General features: G+C 41.7%; 2 protein-coding genes across 3 annotated transcripts in view; one reads left to right on the forward strand and one right to left on the reverse strand.

Moving 5' to 3' along the window:
• Positions 1-350: 350 nt before the first annotated feature.
• Positions 351-3,159, reverse strand: mrpl2 (mitochondrial ribosomal protein L2). 2 transcript variants are annotated; one of them, XM_030771959.1, is made up of 8 exons: positions 3,077-3,159; positions 2,594-2,684; positions 2,292-2,496; positions 2,002-2,143; positions 1,712-1,827; positions 1,218-1,328; positions 980-1,053; positions 351-687 (listed from the first exon to the last, which is right to left on the reverse strand). In XM_030771959.1, exons 2-8 carry the CDS (start codon positions 2,642-2,644, stop codon positions 475-477), a joined length of 912 nt encoding a protein of 303 aa, XP_030627819.1. In that variant the 5' UTR covers positions 2,645-2,684; positions 3,077-3,159; the 3' UTR covers positions 351-474. The 2 variants fall into 2 exon arrangements, with proteins under 2 accessions (XP_030627819.1, XP_030627820.1); XM_030771960.1 differs by having other exon boundaries at positions 2,582-2,684.
• Positions 3,160-3,666: 507 nt separating this feature from the next.
• klc1b (kinesin light chain 1b) overlaps positions 3,667-16,746 on the forward strand; it is a 29,181-nt gene continuing 16,101 nt past the window's right edge. The window contains exons 1-4 of the mRNA XM_030771577.1: positions 3,667-3,721; positions 14,189-14,462; positions 14,868-15,098; positions 16,477-16,555. Of these exons, the coding sequence (XP_030627437.1) occupies positions 14,214-14,462; positions 14,868-15,098; positions 16,477-16,555 (559 nt within the window). The 5' untranslated portion in view covers positions 3,667-3,721; positions 14,189-14,213. The remainder of the gene's footprint in view (positions 3,722-14,188; positions 14,463-14,867; positions 15,099-16,476; positions 16,556-16,746) is intronic.

Raw genomic sequence — 16,746 nt, forward strand, 5'->3', positions numbered from 1 at the left:
CACTAGTCCATCACAGGGCACAGATCAGTCAGTTCATTAGTAATGCTAGAGATCGTAGAGACTATGAAGAATTTCACAAACGCTTATAAATGTCCAGCTTTATAGAGCATTAATATATCAGTACAACAGTGCTTCCTTAAAATAAAGACTGCTTCACAAGACAGAATATCCTAAGACAGGGCTTCTCACTTCTGCTCATGGAGGCCTATAAAACTGTATCACTGATATATCCAGCATTTCTACATATATGCAAGTGTTGGATCAACTGATAGACAAACTGGATCAGAGGGATCCCATGTTTGGGAAAAAAAAAAAAAAATATATATATATATATATGTATCCAGGTCCTTCTGCTTCCAAATGAGAAACACAATTGTACCACAGCAGGTCACTGAAAGATGACAAGGCCAGTGGACCCTGCTGAATCTGTCTGTATGAGCGAGCGTTCACACTGATGCCAGGCTGACTATGTCTCTACGCCTTAGCAGAAACAGAGGGTAGGTTCACGTAGCTCTTCATAGGAGGCAGAGGCTTAATCTTGCGTCCGGCCCAACCTCCCTTTCTCTTCCAAAGCCCACTAGATGGCCGAATTCCCAGCCAACGGTTGCGGCCGGCTTTGCCGATGATTCGCTTGTTGTGGTCGATATTGGAAACTCGACCGACGGTGGCCATGCACGTCTCCAGCACCTGGGAATACATAAGACGTGTTGTGATGTTGTCAGGGTTTTAGAGGACAAGCATTTCTGTTGAAATAACGTTATGCATGGAGAACCCAACTCCCACGTCATTTTGACACAATTTATCAGCATAACATCAGGTACAACTGATTCTGTTATCAATGGCCTTCACAGGATCTTGCTTATTTATTGGGTTTAAAAACACACACACACACACAGCACATAAATATTAAAACAGTAGAACTTAAACTGCTCTGAAAACTCTTATGGATTGTGTTTTGGGATGGACATGAGAGTCTTACCTGAATTTGTTGTTTTGAAGGAAGCTGAACAATGGCTGTTCCATTCACTTTACGCAGTAGCACTCCATTGGTTCCTGTAGAAATAAATCAAAACAACATTTGCTGGAAATGTGATAAATAAAGACCATTTAAGGGTGATGACAAATGATTATCTAAAGCAAATCCAAAGATAAGATTTACCCCAGGATTTAGCACAAGTAAATACATGAACGTGATGCTGAATAATGGGGCTTTTTACCTGCAGCTCTTATATACTGAGCTCCTTTACCAGGATAAAGCTCAAGGTTATTAATGAGTGTGCCTACAGGTAAGGCACCAAGAGGATAGGCATCTCCTTCATTGGCTGAGACTGTGGAGAAAAAGACAAAACCAGGGTACACTTTACATCCTTGTCAACAGTGACATCAGGATTAATCGGCCGCTGCTTACATTTTTAAGGTTTTAAGCCTCGACTGTTTACTGCTGCAATAAAGATTACATACTGTTCTAACACTTTCTGCAACAGAGCATAATGTAAATTCTCAACTGACAATACCATGAAACTTGTTTTCATCTCTGATACACTGAATGTTACATAGACAACCGCTACAAGTGCCTGTGTAGACAGATTAATATTTAATATTTTTCAGTCAGTGCAAGTAAAACAGAAATCACTGGTTCTTTATTGTAAACACATGTAATAACCTTTTCGTGATTATGTATGATCAAATCATGAGAGAGGCCAGCTCTCACCTGCCATGCGTCCAATAACCCCAGATGTTTTGATGAGGTCTCCAGCCTGCATGGTCTCTGTAGCAATGATCCATCGCTTGCGATTTCCTCCAGCTACCAGGGCGATATCAGCTGATCTGTCAAAGCAACAGTTTTTGTTAACCATGACGTTACATTCAAAATACATGACCACTGAAATGTAGTTTCAGATATCTCGAAAGTTCAAATACTTCTGTATGGTACCTTGGTCTGCTTTTAGAGAAGTGATCAAATGTCATTCCTGAACAGGTCAGAGGGCAGAGGTCACCTACCTGCATGGGTCATACCGCACCTCAACGACCCTCTCTTCAAATGTTGGTTGCCCTTTATTTTCTTCACAATGGAGCCGCTGGAAATCGATCATCCGATACAACTGCTTGTGTCCTCCACCAATACCATGTCTGCGAATCTTACCTGCCATGTACAGAAACAAACTTAACCACACTCACATTAACAAAACCATCAGCAATACATCATATTTATAAATCTATATTTTGATCTTCACAATCAAATACACACTTACCACATATGATATATTATGAAGCATGCTATTAATACCCACCAGTGTAGTCTCTGCCTCCTGTCTTCTTCACGCCAGTTGGACGTACTGTGTACTTCTTTGCCTGTTTCCATAGCGATCTGTTCTGCTCTAACGGTGCTGTTGTGAGAAAGCCTCGCCACAGTGTGAGTGAACAACTGCCGCTAGAGGACACGCGCAGCAAAGAGTTCGAGCCGGTTGGAGCATTAAATCCTATGTTGCTAAATGTCTGCTGACACAGAAAGAGAACTATTTCGTTTAAAAATGTGATATATTTTATCAAAAAGTTACAGATGAATTTCTGATGAGCAGACCTGGAGGCCTACCTTGACCAGGGATAACGATCGCAAAGCTTGAGAGAGTGCCGAGACAGCCATGTCAAAGCTCCTAAACCGGGTCTGGCGCTTGAAGGAACCACTGAAAATAAAATAAATCAATAAAAGCCGTCTGACAGTGAGCTAAGGTTAGGCGTAAAACAGTACCAAAAACATGTGGAGTATAAATAGCACTCCTGATGACTACCTGAAACAACTTCAGATTATTGTAGATAATTTACTGCCAAATCGTTATATAGTACAGCGATTTCAGCGAAAACCTTAGGGAAACTATCTACATTTGCTGGATTTTCATGCAGACAGGTATTTGTACGAGAAAAAATGACATCTCAGTTTCACTTCATTAAATGAAGCTTGGCTGATCCGCTACGTTACAAAACGAAAACTGAAATGCATGATTATGAGGAACAACTGAAATGTCGCTCATCTTTTCAGTTCGTTGCTCTCCGCAGAGATTAAAACATGCGCATATACCTTATCGTTTGCAGTCTTTAAACCATACTGTTCTCCCCCTAAATTTTAGAAACACTCTTGTCCTTCAGTAGCGTGATATGTCGCATAATTTTGACGACATCGTTATCCGCTTCTTCTCTGCAAATAAACGTGAACACAATCACTACTACCACCTAACGTGCTGGAGTAGTAGCACACAACACCTTCCCACAAAACAATGTGAAAACGAGGAGAGCAAAAATCCCGTCACTGTAATGTTTTATCCAGTGTATGAATATGACATGAAATTGTTAACGTGAGACCGCGTACTCTCCGGATATACTTCTCGTTTTTTTCTGCATATATTTGTATTTTTATTCACAAGAAAAAAACACGTACACTGAGTTCGAGGGTATCCTTGAATTCCTGCATAGTTATCGAAATACTGACGTATCATCAAATGTTGTCGAAAATATTATACCTATTAAACAACAACCAATTACTGCATTTTGTAAGTGAACCCTACGCTCTGGCAAATTAACAAAAGAGAGATAAGCGAATAAACAATAATTACGTCATTTATACTCCATCGCAATGTCTGTCGGGAGTACACACATCTTTGCTCATATCGTGGACATCTTGAATTTAAAGGGGCTTCAGCAGCAGGTCGGGGGGCTGGGGTCTTAGGTACGACGTTATTATTATTGTCTAAATCTTATTTTTAGTTTTGCACGTGCACTAATGAATTTAATAGGAATCTGATGTCGGCTAGAACAAACACATATTCACGAAAGAAGGGTTATTTCATTCATGTAGATCTGTTCGTTTACAAAACTACTGCTGCACAAGCTTGTGTGAAGTCAGGCTCGTGGCTACAGTCGGAGTAATCAGCTAAGCGTGCTTTCTTTTAGCGAAGTAGCTCGCTAGTGAGCAAATGGCAACGTGATATATCTGGCAGCGTAATTACTAACTATTGCTGGATAGAAATAGGTTGGTTCCCTATAACACGCCCATTTCAGCGGAGGACACCGATAGAGAGGTAACTATGATGTCATGCTAGCTAGCATTAGCTAGCTTAAATTATCCTAGCTGAATTGCTACCTAGCATAGCTTAAGACAACTAGGTGGATGGTAGCGCTAACATATATGTAAGTGAAATTTTCTTTTGAAATGACTTCTGAGGTATTTAATATCGGATATGATTGTTAGAACTTACTGTCAGCCTTACTCATGTAATTTCTATTGACTTTCTTTTGTTTTTCACCAGACTCTCAGCTTTGGCTAGTCTAACCTGTCAAGCAACTTATTTTCCAACTGGAGCTAACTACTAACCTGATGTCGGCTAGTGTTCTGTCATAATCGGTTACCGTCGTGGGTAGTTTTATTGATGTTGGTCTTATAGGTTGAAAATTGTGAAACGAATATATAAGTTTTGCCATGTACAAGCAAGGTACTTTTGCCATATTAGCTTCAGTCACTTGCAATTGATAGTACGTCAAATGTTCCGTGAAGTTCCTCCCTGTTCAGCAAGCTAAATCATTTGGCCGAGTGACATCTCTATCTCTGAATGACACCTCGTCTTTATAGGTTCTATCCTGGTTGTTACATGCCATGATATGTAGCAAGGCAAAATGTGCAGGTATTGAGTTCAGCTAATATTCGCTACCCTGGGACGAAATCTAAGTTGTCAAGAGAGGTGTGTGAAGTATGGCATTTAACCTGCATAGCAAGTTGCTTAGGGCATGTGGAGTAGCAACTGTTTTTATCCCAATTAGACAAGATAATTGTTGACTAATTACATCAATTTGGCAATTGGGGGACTTCTAGAACAATAGATTGCCCTCAGACTATGACAGTGTTCTTTTAGAAGGAATGGCACGGTTCGGTGAAAGATCTTATGATGAAAGCGCCTTTGTTGTGCCTTTGAAACATCAACTTGCTAATTTCACTTTAAACCGCAGTTTGATCTTGATACCAAGAGAGTGTGAATAGGCATTTCGAGGACGCTTCGATATGTTCAGTCAAGACAGCCCTTAAGGCAAACTTGAATCCTTGAGAGAGAATGGGGTTTTAGATTTACTGGTGTTTACATAAGTTTATGGATTACTGCACTTGGCTCATTCTATTTAGTTGAATTTTAGGCTTGTAAATTAATTGTGTGCATTCGTCAATGAGTCTAAAACAAATATCCGATTTCAGTATACAAATAAATGGATGCATCAATATAGTGCTTCCGTCTACACTTTGATCCTGAATTTTAACCTTTTCATGGACTGTGATGAACCGAGTAAATCTCCCAGTGGAGTGTTAAAAATCATCCTGATTGAAGGTAATTTAATGGGACAGATATCTTTTTATAGACCTATGGCGCATATACTCTCAGGATATTATGCATTATGATTTTCTTTAGGAGGATATTGCCCACACAATGATGACATGACTGCAGTTGTGGATAAGGAGAGTGTGTATTTTATGTATCATAAAATAGGCTATATGCAGCATCACTATGTCTGTACTGCTTTTTGAGCCCTTGTGTCATGTTAGCTCGCTGGTTTATCCGTCTAATCAAATGAAAAATAACAATAGCTGGCATTTCATGGTGTTAAAATCCATTAGTCTCAAAAAAAATGACCAGCATTAGTCACTGAACTCCCGTGTAATTGACATGCTCTGGGAACTGTGCAGTCAAAGAACGGGCAAAGTTTTTGACACCCGTGCAGCAGCGTAGTTTTAAGGCATTAGACTTGTTCCACATGAAAAGTACTAGAATTATTTCTCTCTGTTAAATGTTTTGAGACCTCTGTTTCTCCATATGAGTATGCAAAAAAGCTACCCAGAGCATGTTTGGTATTATAGGCAAATTTCAAACATGTTGAGCAAATTGAGTCACTCACAGTATAATATATATGTAAACCAGTCTGTGTCTAAATTTAGTGTGAGTAGGTGTATATGTGACTGCATCAACGGTGGCTGTACAGTGTGTGTGTGTGTTCCACCATGTTTGTGGAGTCAGGACACAGGCAGTGGTGGTGTTTGTGGGCTGTGTTGGCAGATGATGAAGTGGACCTGTGTCATGTTGATTTCCTCTCTCGGTTGTCCAGCCATCCGGCCGCACCCTCTGCTCTGCTGTCTTTGTGTCTGCTGCCGTGTGGTTCTTCCATCCCACAGGGCACGGGAGAGGACAAAAGAGGTAGAACAGACAGCCTGTAGATGATCCAGGAAAGGAGGGGAGAGAAGGAGATAAATATGGTTTTGAAATGCCCAGCGGCAGAGAGAGAGAGAGAGAGTGCACAGGAAATGCCACGGAGATCTGATGCTGCTATGGTGCTGACGACAGAGTAAACATGTTTTGATAAAAGAGCGGCGTGTCTTTGAAACAGCTGTGATTTTCTCATTTCTCCTCTATTAAAGCAAAGTATGCATGACTTCCGCTGACCTTTCAATACGCTGATACACCGTGTCTCTGAAGAATTTACTCAGGAATAATATCCAGAGTGTTAATTTGTGTTTTCCACTTGGAAACAGTTGCAAAGTTCCACCAAACAGGGGCAGCATAAGGACAAGCGTGATGTCATGCAAACTGTAACACGCAGAATGTTTTGCTTGTTTGAGAAGGTTAGAAAACACAGCCTGCAGACCTAACAGAAAGTGTCCAGCCTACAGGAAAACAAGCTTTCTCCTGTTTGTTCCTTTTTGGTTGGACAGAATGATGGATGTAGCTTAAAGCCTTGCATAGCCTCCATAGTGTCCTGTGTGAAATCTGTGTGTGTGTGTGTGGTGGGAGTCTGTCTGGGGTGCAAATGAACAAGGGATGAGTGGGAGGAGGGGTGCCATTGCACTATAAGGAGAATGATAGCTCGGGGGGATGGGCAGTGGAGACCATGCTGAAGGGTCAAAGCAGGGGTCAGGAAAGATGCAGAACATCGCTGCCTGGAGGGGGATATGGGGGCGGGCAGGGTGAGAAGGACATAGGCTCAGGCTTTGATATAAAGTGTCACTTTCTTGGCAACAGCTTCCAGTTGCCAAAAAAAAAAAAGACACCCAATAGAAATCTGCTATTGATCAGCGGGAGTCTAAAGCATTGGCATCAGTTGCGTTGTCACGAAATGCAGTCGGTGCAACACCACTTCCTGCAATGACAGAACCAGTTTTGTCAGATGACTTTACACCAGCAGAGCCTTGCCAGTCACTCTGTGGAGAGATGGATTTACCACATCAGACTGATCCTCTGGCTCTTTGACTTATATAATCATCTCAGAGCTTTGCACTGGTCTTTATTTGTAATGTCCTAGCCCCACATCATATCATGTTCTCTGAGCCGATTGCTCGTTGCCTCTGTGGCGTGCTCTCAAACAGCCTATTGTCCAAACTGCCTTATCTGCTGTTTAAATGTGTTTATATTCCTAGGCACTGAGCATAAAGTCTTTTCTGTGCTGTGTGTGTGGAGCGCATTGGTCGGGCAGTGTGTAATGTGTTTGGTGAGGGAAGGTGCTTCTGATAACTACCAATAAAAAGGCTGTGGTGGCTTTCTCTTATGACTGTGACATCCATGCTCTTTCTTTTGCTTATTGCCTAATGTACTTGGATATGAATACAGTAATATTTCTGTCTTTCTGTTCTAACAACTCTGTAATTGTCCGTGAGTTTGATTGAGAATGGCCATTCTCAGTGTTTTCACATTGTCATTTCATTTATTCTGACACTGAATGGTTCTAGAATGGGAGGCATTTGTGACATCTGTGGTTAGAATTCTGATTATATTCAGTTCATAAAATTATACAGCCCTGTATAACAATTTCAGTATTATCAAGGTTTGCGTTCATGCTCCATCAAATTGCAAAGTGAGTTGGGAAGGGATATTAGGTCAGTAGAAAATAGCTAAAATAACTCATTCACATTTTTAAAATGATTCAGAATATGCAAACTTCAAGAGTGTGAACAAACAAACAGGAAGGTAAGTCCTTTACAATTAGATGGTACTTCTGCAGATAAAAAAACTTGTCATATCCTTTTCTGCAGTGCTTAAACAGCTTCATTTATATTTCATATTTAAAGTCTCTGAGTGTACTGCCTCACTTTATGCCCTTCTTTTTATCTGCTTTATTATTCAGTTTATTTTACATGACTACAAATATGCAACAGTGACGCGGCTTTGGAGGAGTGAGGGCCATTTTAGTCTGTTGGGTGGCTGTTTGCCTGTGCTCAGCTTGTATTGTTCGACGGGGAAATGGTTGTGTGGTGTTAAGGGGTAATTTGCTGTGAAATAGGAGAGCCATTAGCTTGACTGTGGGTTTGATCTCCCTGCATGGTGGGGAAAAGCTTTTCGTGAAAGCCCAGCTTGGGCCATAGAGCTAGAGTGGCTCCATGCTGACTCTGCTTACCTGCCACCGATTTGTGTGCTGTCTTACACACGAGTTTAACAGTTTGTACACACGTGTGTGTGCGTGTGTTTGTCAATAGAGTTTCTTTTTCAGTGTCATTGAAAGGCCTCTGCAGAGGCTCTGCTTAAATATGCGTTCCCCTCCCTCTCCCTCTCCCTCTCCCTTCCCCCTCTACCTCTGCTCCTCTCTCTCTCTCCCTCCCTGTATCACTCTCTCTCTCCCTCACCCGCTCCCTCTCCCTCTCTCCATCCTGTGTGGGCGGGGCAGGCCTTCTGATAACTCCGTGCTGAGTTAGGCTCTGTAGAGAGCAGAGGGAAGGTCATATCCACGCGTGCATCTCCTCCTTTCTCTCTCTGCAGCAGCACCCGCAGCCCTGTATCCAACCCCTGCTCAAGATTTCATCTCCTATTCAAGGAGGTCATTATCTGGATTAGCCCTGCCACTGGATGGTGTTGCTACGGTAACTGGCTCTGGGGCGCTGCTGACGCAGGAGTCATTGTTGTGTCACAGAGCTCGTGTGCTTGGCTATGAGACAGGGCTGCTGATGCCGAGGTAGGCTAAACCAAGTTGCGCTTTTCGCCAGCGGCCTTTTATCAGATATGTGGCTTGGCTCGTGTCTGTACCTGTATGCTCTGAGACTGAGTGGAATTTCTGTGTTTTTGTATCTGCACACATGCAGCATGGTTTTGGTTTGTTTTTTACTCTTAGCTTTTTTGTTGTTGTTGTTGTTTTGTACCTTTAAACCTGGGCATAGGCAGTTGTTTTTCATAGACTTTGTCCACAGAGCTTTTTCTGTTTGTGCATGAAATGAATTATACGTTTATAGTGACACAGTAAGGGCTTCCCTGACTGAGTAGTTTCACAGGGAAGAAATCTGTCCCCTGAAATAAGCTTTGATTATAGGCCACACTGACAGATTAGGCTTCTTTTGATAGCATTTGTAACAGTTAGGATCTCTGTGTCTTTGTTCCTCAGACATATCCCCATGGGAGTTTTCCTTTATTAACATACACCCATTGTTCCTCTTTTGTCATCTGCATTGAGTTCCATCACAAAAGATACAACTCATGCACTCTGTTCCGCATGTGGGCTCGTCTGACAGGTCCTTCAGATCACTTCATTTCTTTATGAAAATAACATGAAAATTCAGCCAAGTCATTCTGCAGAGTATTTAAATGCACAAGGCCCTGCATCAGCCTTTCATAATCCTCTTATAGAACTCAGTGATACTTTTTAGGACAGCTATTCTGAGTCTTTTCACCTTTTTTTTTTTTTTTTTTTGGCTCCCTTGGTGAAAGAGCTAATTTTGACCTTGAAACCGTTATCTTGTGACTGAGCCGTGTTATATTTGGAGTGTAATATGAACGTTTAATCTATGAGTTGGACCTAAAAGGGTGAGAGCCAACGCAGAACCAATTAGGTTATTTGTCCTTCCTTCTAAGGCGCTTGATATGACTACTCAGGTCTGCTTTTGTTTGTGTTGGCATTCTGCCTGCATAGGCAGACTCTGTTTAAAGTAGAAAGCTGAAGCAGCGAGTGGCAGTCTTTGCAAACCCTGTTTAGTGTCGAGAGTATTAAAGTGTCATATTTGCTGGCGCGTTTGATCTTCCAGAGAGCTTATTTTCAGTGCTGCATTAGTCCTAGCAAGAGAGAGAGCGAGAGAAAGCTTTCTGATGCGCTGACTGAAGGGGATTAAACAGAGGAAGGATTTTATGCAAGTTTCAGAAGTGCAGTGGGGATGTTTGTGTTTGTGGAAGACATTTGATCATCAGCTCTGCGAGTTGCTTTAGAGTTTTAATAGTGTCTTTCTCTGTCAAGAGTTTCTTTTGAATCTCTTCCAGCTCTTCCCCTCAGTTGTTGGAATTAAACGGTTTCCCTAGAAACAGCAACATGAATCATTATCAGTTGTTACTGAAGTGTTATCACTGCCTTATTGTACCTGTCATGACAGACTGAATTCATCCTTGTGGATTAGTTTTTAGAAAACAAGAAGTTTGTGGGGGTTTTTTTCCCCACTTTTGTGTTTTCTATCAAGTTCCCTGTTCGTGCAGAAGATTTATGTAGACTTAATCAGACTTGTTTTTGTTTTGTTTGTTTTTTTTATTCTACGAGGATTATATTACTGTCTGACCCTGTTCTTATCATGAGAACAGATAGAAATGCTGACACCTTAGTGTAGCTGGCTTTGGGAGAGCTGGTTTTGCAGGTTTGCTCTTAGTCCATGTGTGGTGTCTTCTTAACTTTGGTGTTTATCAGTGCGTCACGCTGTCTGTGCAATACAGAATCAGGCATCTGTGAAAATCAGTCTCCACATGTCTCGCCGTGAATTCTCTCATGCTCACTTTTACACACATCACCCCAGTTACAGCTAATCTGACACGACTTACCAGCAAATTCTCATCAGTCATCCGGACAGGTTTGTCAGTTTTATCTTAGGCTATATCTAAGGCATGGAGTCCTTACTTAAAGTGTGGTACTGTTTGTCAAATGTGTTATCATTCCCCTCTTTTCTCATTATTTGCATCAAATGGTACGTATTAGCCCATGACTGATAGAGTTTATATGCATGTCAGTGGAGGTGAAGATCACAGGGTTTATTACTGAAAGCTATTAATTTGCTATTGTTACAGACACCTCCTTACTGCATGGTGAGTGAACTGCCTTGCTTGTTGCAGTAGCAGCATCGCTGGTTGTGATTCATCTTTCTTTTAATTAAAATACTTAAACGATACCAGATTGGTTCATGAAGTCATCAGTGTGAAATATTAGATTTAAGCTTGTTTTTCACTGTAGTTATTTGAGGACCACGGACAGCTTTGATCAGTTAATGTATCACAGGGTATATTTTCTTAAATGATGAGATTTATGCCTTTTATTTAGAGGTTTTTCAGAAGGAAAGGGCCATGTAGCATTAACACAGATTGAATATGAGTACAGTCTTCTCACTTGCTTTCAGAAGTTATTTGGGGAGACTATTGTTACAATCAATCTAAGCAGACCAAGGAAAATGGGAAGGTCCATAAATCAATACTGGCCTTTCCACTGTCTGGCGTTTTTTGGTCTGGTCATGCTATGTGGATGGAGAGAGCTTAAATGATGAGTCACTGCCTCACTGCTTTCTCTGAAAGTCCTATAAGGTTTTATGGCTGAAAGCCATGGATATCTTCCTGAAATGGAGAGCTGGAATGCAGAGCGTCCATCCCCCTGTTGCGAACTGATACTTTTCTTTGTGTGATCCCTGAAGAAAAAGGTTTCATTGGTTCAAAATGCAAATGTGTGCAAACTGAGAGTTCTTTCTGAGAGCAGTTTTGGTGACTTATTTGAGAGAGAGAGACGCGCAACCTAATAAAATGCTGAACTGCTGCAGAGACTGATAATGATATCAGCCTAAAGCGCTGCAATTCCAGTATTCTTCATTTTAATGAAATTAGCCAACTCTTTTTTTTGCCCCAGATGGCATGGGACCAGAAACGGAATAACTTAATGAGAATATTAGCCTGCCTGGTGAATTATGGATGAGATTGTCTGGATAGGCCCACCCTATTGACATTTGTTGTTATTGTCTTATTTGAATAATGATTACTTTTTTGTGTGTCACCCGTAGTCTTTTTTGAACTTGGCTTCAGCCATGTTTTAACAGGCACCCTCCTTTATGAAGACTTAGCTCAGAATTAGCTCTTGACTATTATATATTAGGTGATCATTGACTGACTGCTGTGCCAGATGTCATGGTAAACATCATATGGTCACTCCCAGACTAGCATTAAATCTGTCACATCAATCACATTTCAAAAGCCCACCAGCACATTGCAATTAAAGCTCCCTCACAAACTGCTTATGTGGATGCCGTCATTACTGATCACTGACAACGGGACAATAACCAACGGAAACCGATGCCCTAATTCCACTGCAAGCCACTGTGAATGTGTCACTGTGTTCCTGGAAGACGATGACCAAGGTTTCTGTCCTTCCTGTCACCTACAAAGGAGTTATGTATTTTTGGCAGCTACTTGCTTTGTGCAGCCTTGGTCCTTGGACCATACTGTATTGCTGTCAGGCAGTGATGTAGAGATCTAGAGCTGAGTATGGAAACTGGATATGGTGCCATAATAAATTGGAGCGGTAGAGCATAAAGGAGGGAGAGAGAGAGAGAGAGAAATGGATGGAGAGACCCACTGCAGAGAGAGATGAGTAAATGTATGTGAAAGCAGATGGTCCTCAGCTGGCATCTTCATAACCGGATCTGTTCTCATTACCTCCCTTTTCCAACATCTCTGAGCTCCATTAAGCCTACATTCCCAACACCCCCCTCATCACATGAGGCCGCACATGGGTCTAATGGAAAGGAACTTTTTGATGCGTGAATAGCATAATCGTTTCCCCTCTCTTCTGAAGACATGAGAGCTGCTAAGCTTTGAGTGGGGTTTTTTGTTTTGTTTTGTTTTGTTTTTTGTTTTGTTTTGGTCTATTCCCACTGATCTCCTGTTGAGATTTTTATGCTCAGCTAACACAGCAGACAATCACTTTTAAACACATTTAGAGCTGGAGAGAAGCTAATGAGTTTCAGCTCTCTGGGGCATTAGTCGAATACATGACTATTTTCATTATCAACTCAACCATACTATGGATATGCTATCATGCTTGATTCTGTCATCAATCCACTGGATACGAATGACTTGAGCTACCTCTGTCGGAATTGTAGTAATAGAAAGTTCAGCTCTCTTTTTGAAAGGTTCTGTGAAGACGACGAGATTCATTTCCATCTCTGAAGGCTGTGATGTGGACTATTTTTTACTTGGGTGTATCTCTGTGTGTTGCGTTACTAGGTGGCTGTGATTACAGTCAGCTGTGTTGAGTAAATGCCTGCTACACCCTCGCCATTGTATGTTAGTGTCTGTCCAAATTCCGCATGGGCACACGCCCTGTCTTTTGGGCTTGTGGATGTCATTCAGACAGACAGTTTAATATTCATGCCCCACAGGCCAACCCAGTCTGTACATGCTCTCCAGCACCAGCAGCTGCTGAAGAAAGAGACAAGCCAAAATATGTTCATGCATATTTAGTCTTCAGTGTGGACTAATGCGCCGAGACTAATATTCACCAGTGATGACATGACTTTATGCTCATGCTCTGTGGAGATTTTGCTGTCAGCAGAAAATCATTCTCTGTTCTTTATGCTTCAGTCTTTAATATTTCAGATACCAAAATATTAAAGATATTGATAGTAATTCAATGGTTCTTCCCTTTCCTTTGCAACCGAATTGAGTCTTTACTGCTGTTTTCATGCTATACTTCTATAGGTGAAACTATCAGCTGTGCTCTATAATGGCCCTTTAAAGGAGTGGTGATGTACTGCAGGCTTGTGTTTCCACTGGGTGGGTGCACACCCAGTTGAAAAGATTCAGTCACTAGTGTGTCACACATACTGGTGAGACTTGTTATGGTACCGTAACACTCTACATTTGTTCTGCAGTGTTTTGTTTTCAGCACTGTCGTTGAGAAAATTATACAGCTTTGTGTTTCCCCAGAAGCTTGGTTGAATTTAACAGTCCAAAGATTTGCCGATCCATTGGTCTGTGCGCTTGGACCTGGAATTGGATTTCATGCTTTAGCTCCTAATCAAAATGGATTTAGAGATGGTCTACATTTTTGTTCACGTCTTGGTCTTTGGGACAACTTTAGCATGACTGACCTGATGTCTTTGGTCGTTGCCACACACAGGCAAATGAATTTAGTTTGAATGAGTGACATATTGTGTCCTTTCTCTGTTTAGCAGCATATTGGCTCTCTGATAGAAGATGTCCACAATGGTGTACCCTCGTGAAGAGAAGCTGGAGAAACTGTCCCAGGAGGAGATCATCTCCAACACCAAGCTGGTGATCCAGGGTTTGGAGGCACTAAAGAATGAACACAACTCGATTCTGCACAGTTTATTGGAGACCATCAAGTGCCTGAAGAAAGATGAGGAGGCCAACCTGGTCCATGAGAAATCCAATCTCTTGCGCAAGTCTGTGGAAATGATTGAGCTGGGCTTGGGCGAGGCTCAGGTGAGTTTGTACTCACATTTTCTGTGATTGTTCAGTGTGTGGTAATAAATTCCATCTAGGTACAAGAAGAGTGAATGGAATGATTATATTTCGTTTTTGCAGTTCACAAATACTTCAAACATTCTGAGCTCAAGAAATAGTAGCTTACAATACAGTGACCTGAAATGCAGTTTTGCATATGTAATGTGTTTTTAGTGCCCAGTGTATCAGTCTAGATAAAGCTCCATCCTGCATGCCGTACACTTAAACATTGGGTTATATAAGCTTTAAGTTAATAGAAGAAAGAGTAAGGAGTTGTTTTGGGAAAATCAGTGGAGCACATTGCATGATTCACATGTACTAGTCACTCCTCTCTCTCTCTCTCTCTCCCTCTCTCCCTGATCCTTCATGTGGCTCTGTGTTCAGGTGATGATGGCTCTGTCAAGCCACCTGAACGCAGTGGAGTCAGAGAAGCAGAAGCTGCGTGCTCAGGTGCGCAGGCTGTGTCAGGAGAACCAGTGGTTGAGGGATGAGCTTGCCAACACACAGCAGAAACTGCAGAAGAGTGAGCAGAACGTGGCCCAGCTGGAGGAGGAGAAGAAACACCTGGAGTTCATGAATCAGCTGAAGAAATACGACGAGGATGTCTCACCCTCGGTATGCTGCTCCTTCTCTCTCTTTCTTTTTTTCTCTGGCTCTAACACCCTCTCTCTCTCTCTCTCTCTCTCTCTCTCTCTCTCTCTCTCACTCTCACTCCCTCCCTGTGTCTCACTTTCTTTCATTTTTCTCTTTGGTCCAGTTGGTTTAACATAAACATACACTAACAGAAGCTGATTCGCTGAAGCTGGAAAGTTGTGCGTAACTGACAGTGCAATAGCACATTGATACCAGTATTTTTTAAATACTACAGTTTGAAAACATCCTGATAAACGTCTAAGCCACCAAATTTATTTGAAAACTGTCGTGTTGTTCAAGCATTAGAACAAAAATGACTGTGTTTATTATTTCATCAGTACATTAGTGCTTTACACGATTGTGGAGGACTAATGGGAATGATTTCCCTCCGGACTTGAGAACATTGTGATTCACTCTGCGTCACTAACTGGTGTAAATTGGTGAATGATCTGGCTCATAGTGTGTGATAAATTGGAATTAAATGAACGCCACTGCTATGACCTTATAACAGGCTGGGATATCCTGCAGCCTTTTTCCAGTAACTTGCCTGGTCAGGATGCGATTGATGATGTTATCAGCCATAATCCCCCAGCTCCACTGTCATTGCCTCTTATTCAACCCTAACTGGCTGGAACAGGAGGGGCTGAGGAAAAGCTGCTGGCCTCAGCAACACTCATGTCCTCAGGGACCCTTCCTCTGGCCCCGCTCTCTCTACTGCCATTTTCAAATCTTTAAGAAGCTGCCAAGCTGCCACAGAACCAGCCTCAAAACTCTTGTGTCTGTACAGCACCAGAAATATTAAGGAAATTAAACATTTATAGTTCATTATGTATTTGAAACTCGCATCAAAGCAATTTTTAACAATGTCTCCCCCCCCCCCCCTTTTCCTTTCTTTTTTTTTTTTTTTAAAGCTGTGCTGTTGTTCCAACAGTTAGCATATTTATTTTTTTATTTTACATTTATTTATTTTATGTTTTTGAACACTTGAAGGTATTTTTAAGGTATAACCGTGTTTACAGTTTCTCACCTGACAAATGCTAAATGTTGTTTCAGGTCTCACGTGCTACTGTCTTTGACAAGGTGCCAAAACACAGCTGGTGTCTTAATGAATTGGGTACACTTGTCAGAGCACACTGCATGTTATGCCACAATCTGAAGATAGCTTAATCTTTGTGACAAATCTCTTGGCTCCAAATTCGTTTAGTTGGCCGTCACATTCTACAAGTCTATTGTCTATCAGTACACAAGGCACATAAGGAGAGAAAATGTCTGTCGGACACTGCTCTATGACTGACCTGCTTTGGCAGGATTAGCTGGTGTCCGGATGGTTTCTCACGTCTTTGTGACGCTGTCATTGCAGGAGGAGAAGGACGGTGAACCACCTAAAGACTCTCTGGATGATCTCTTCCCTAATGATGAAGAGGAACACACCCAAGGCAGTAAGAGTACCTCCACTGCTACCCTTTCATCAGCTGTTACCCCCTCACTATAAATCCATTTCCCTCACACAAATTTTCACACAATATCAGAGCCATTCATTTTGCATATGATCATGTAAATAAGCACTTATTTCCTCTCATCAGAAGGGTTAGTGGTTGATGGAATCAGATTGTCTTGCGGCTGGTTAGCT

The sequence above is a fragment of the Chanos chanos genome, chromosome 4, assembly GCF_902362185.1.
Source record: "Chanos chanos chromosome 4, fChaCha1.1, whole genome shotgun sequence".
In the NCBI taxonomy this organism is placed as follows: Eukaryota; Metazoa; Chordata; class Actinopteri; order Gonorynchiformes; family Chanidae; genus Chanos; species Chanos chanos.

Coding starts and splice junctions, on each gene's coding strand:
- mrpl2 (XM_030771960.1), bottom strand. CDS start 2,644: ATGGCTGTCTCGGCACTCTCTCAAGCTTTGCGATCGTTATCCCTGGTC. Junction 2,144..2,291: donor AGGAGGCAGAGACTACACTG/GTGGGTATTAAT, acceptor TGTACATGGCAG/GTAAGATTCGCAGACATGGT. Junction 1,054..1,217: donor TCAGTATATAAGAGCTGCAG/GTAAAAAGCCCC, acceptor TTATTTCTACAG/GAACCAATGGAGTGCTACTG.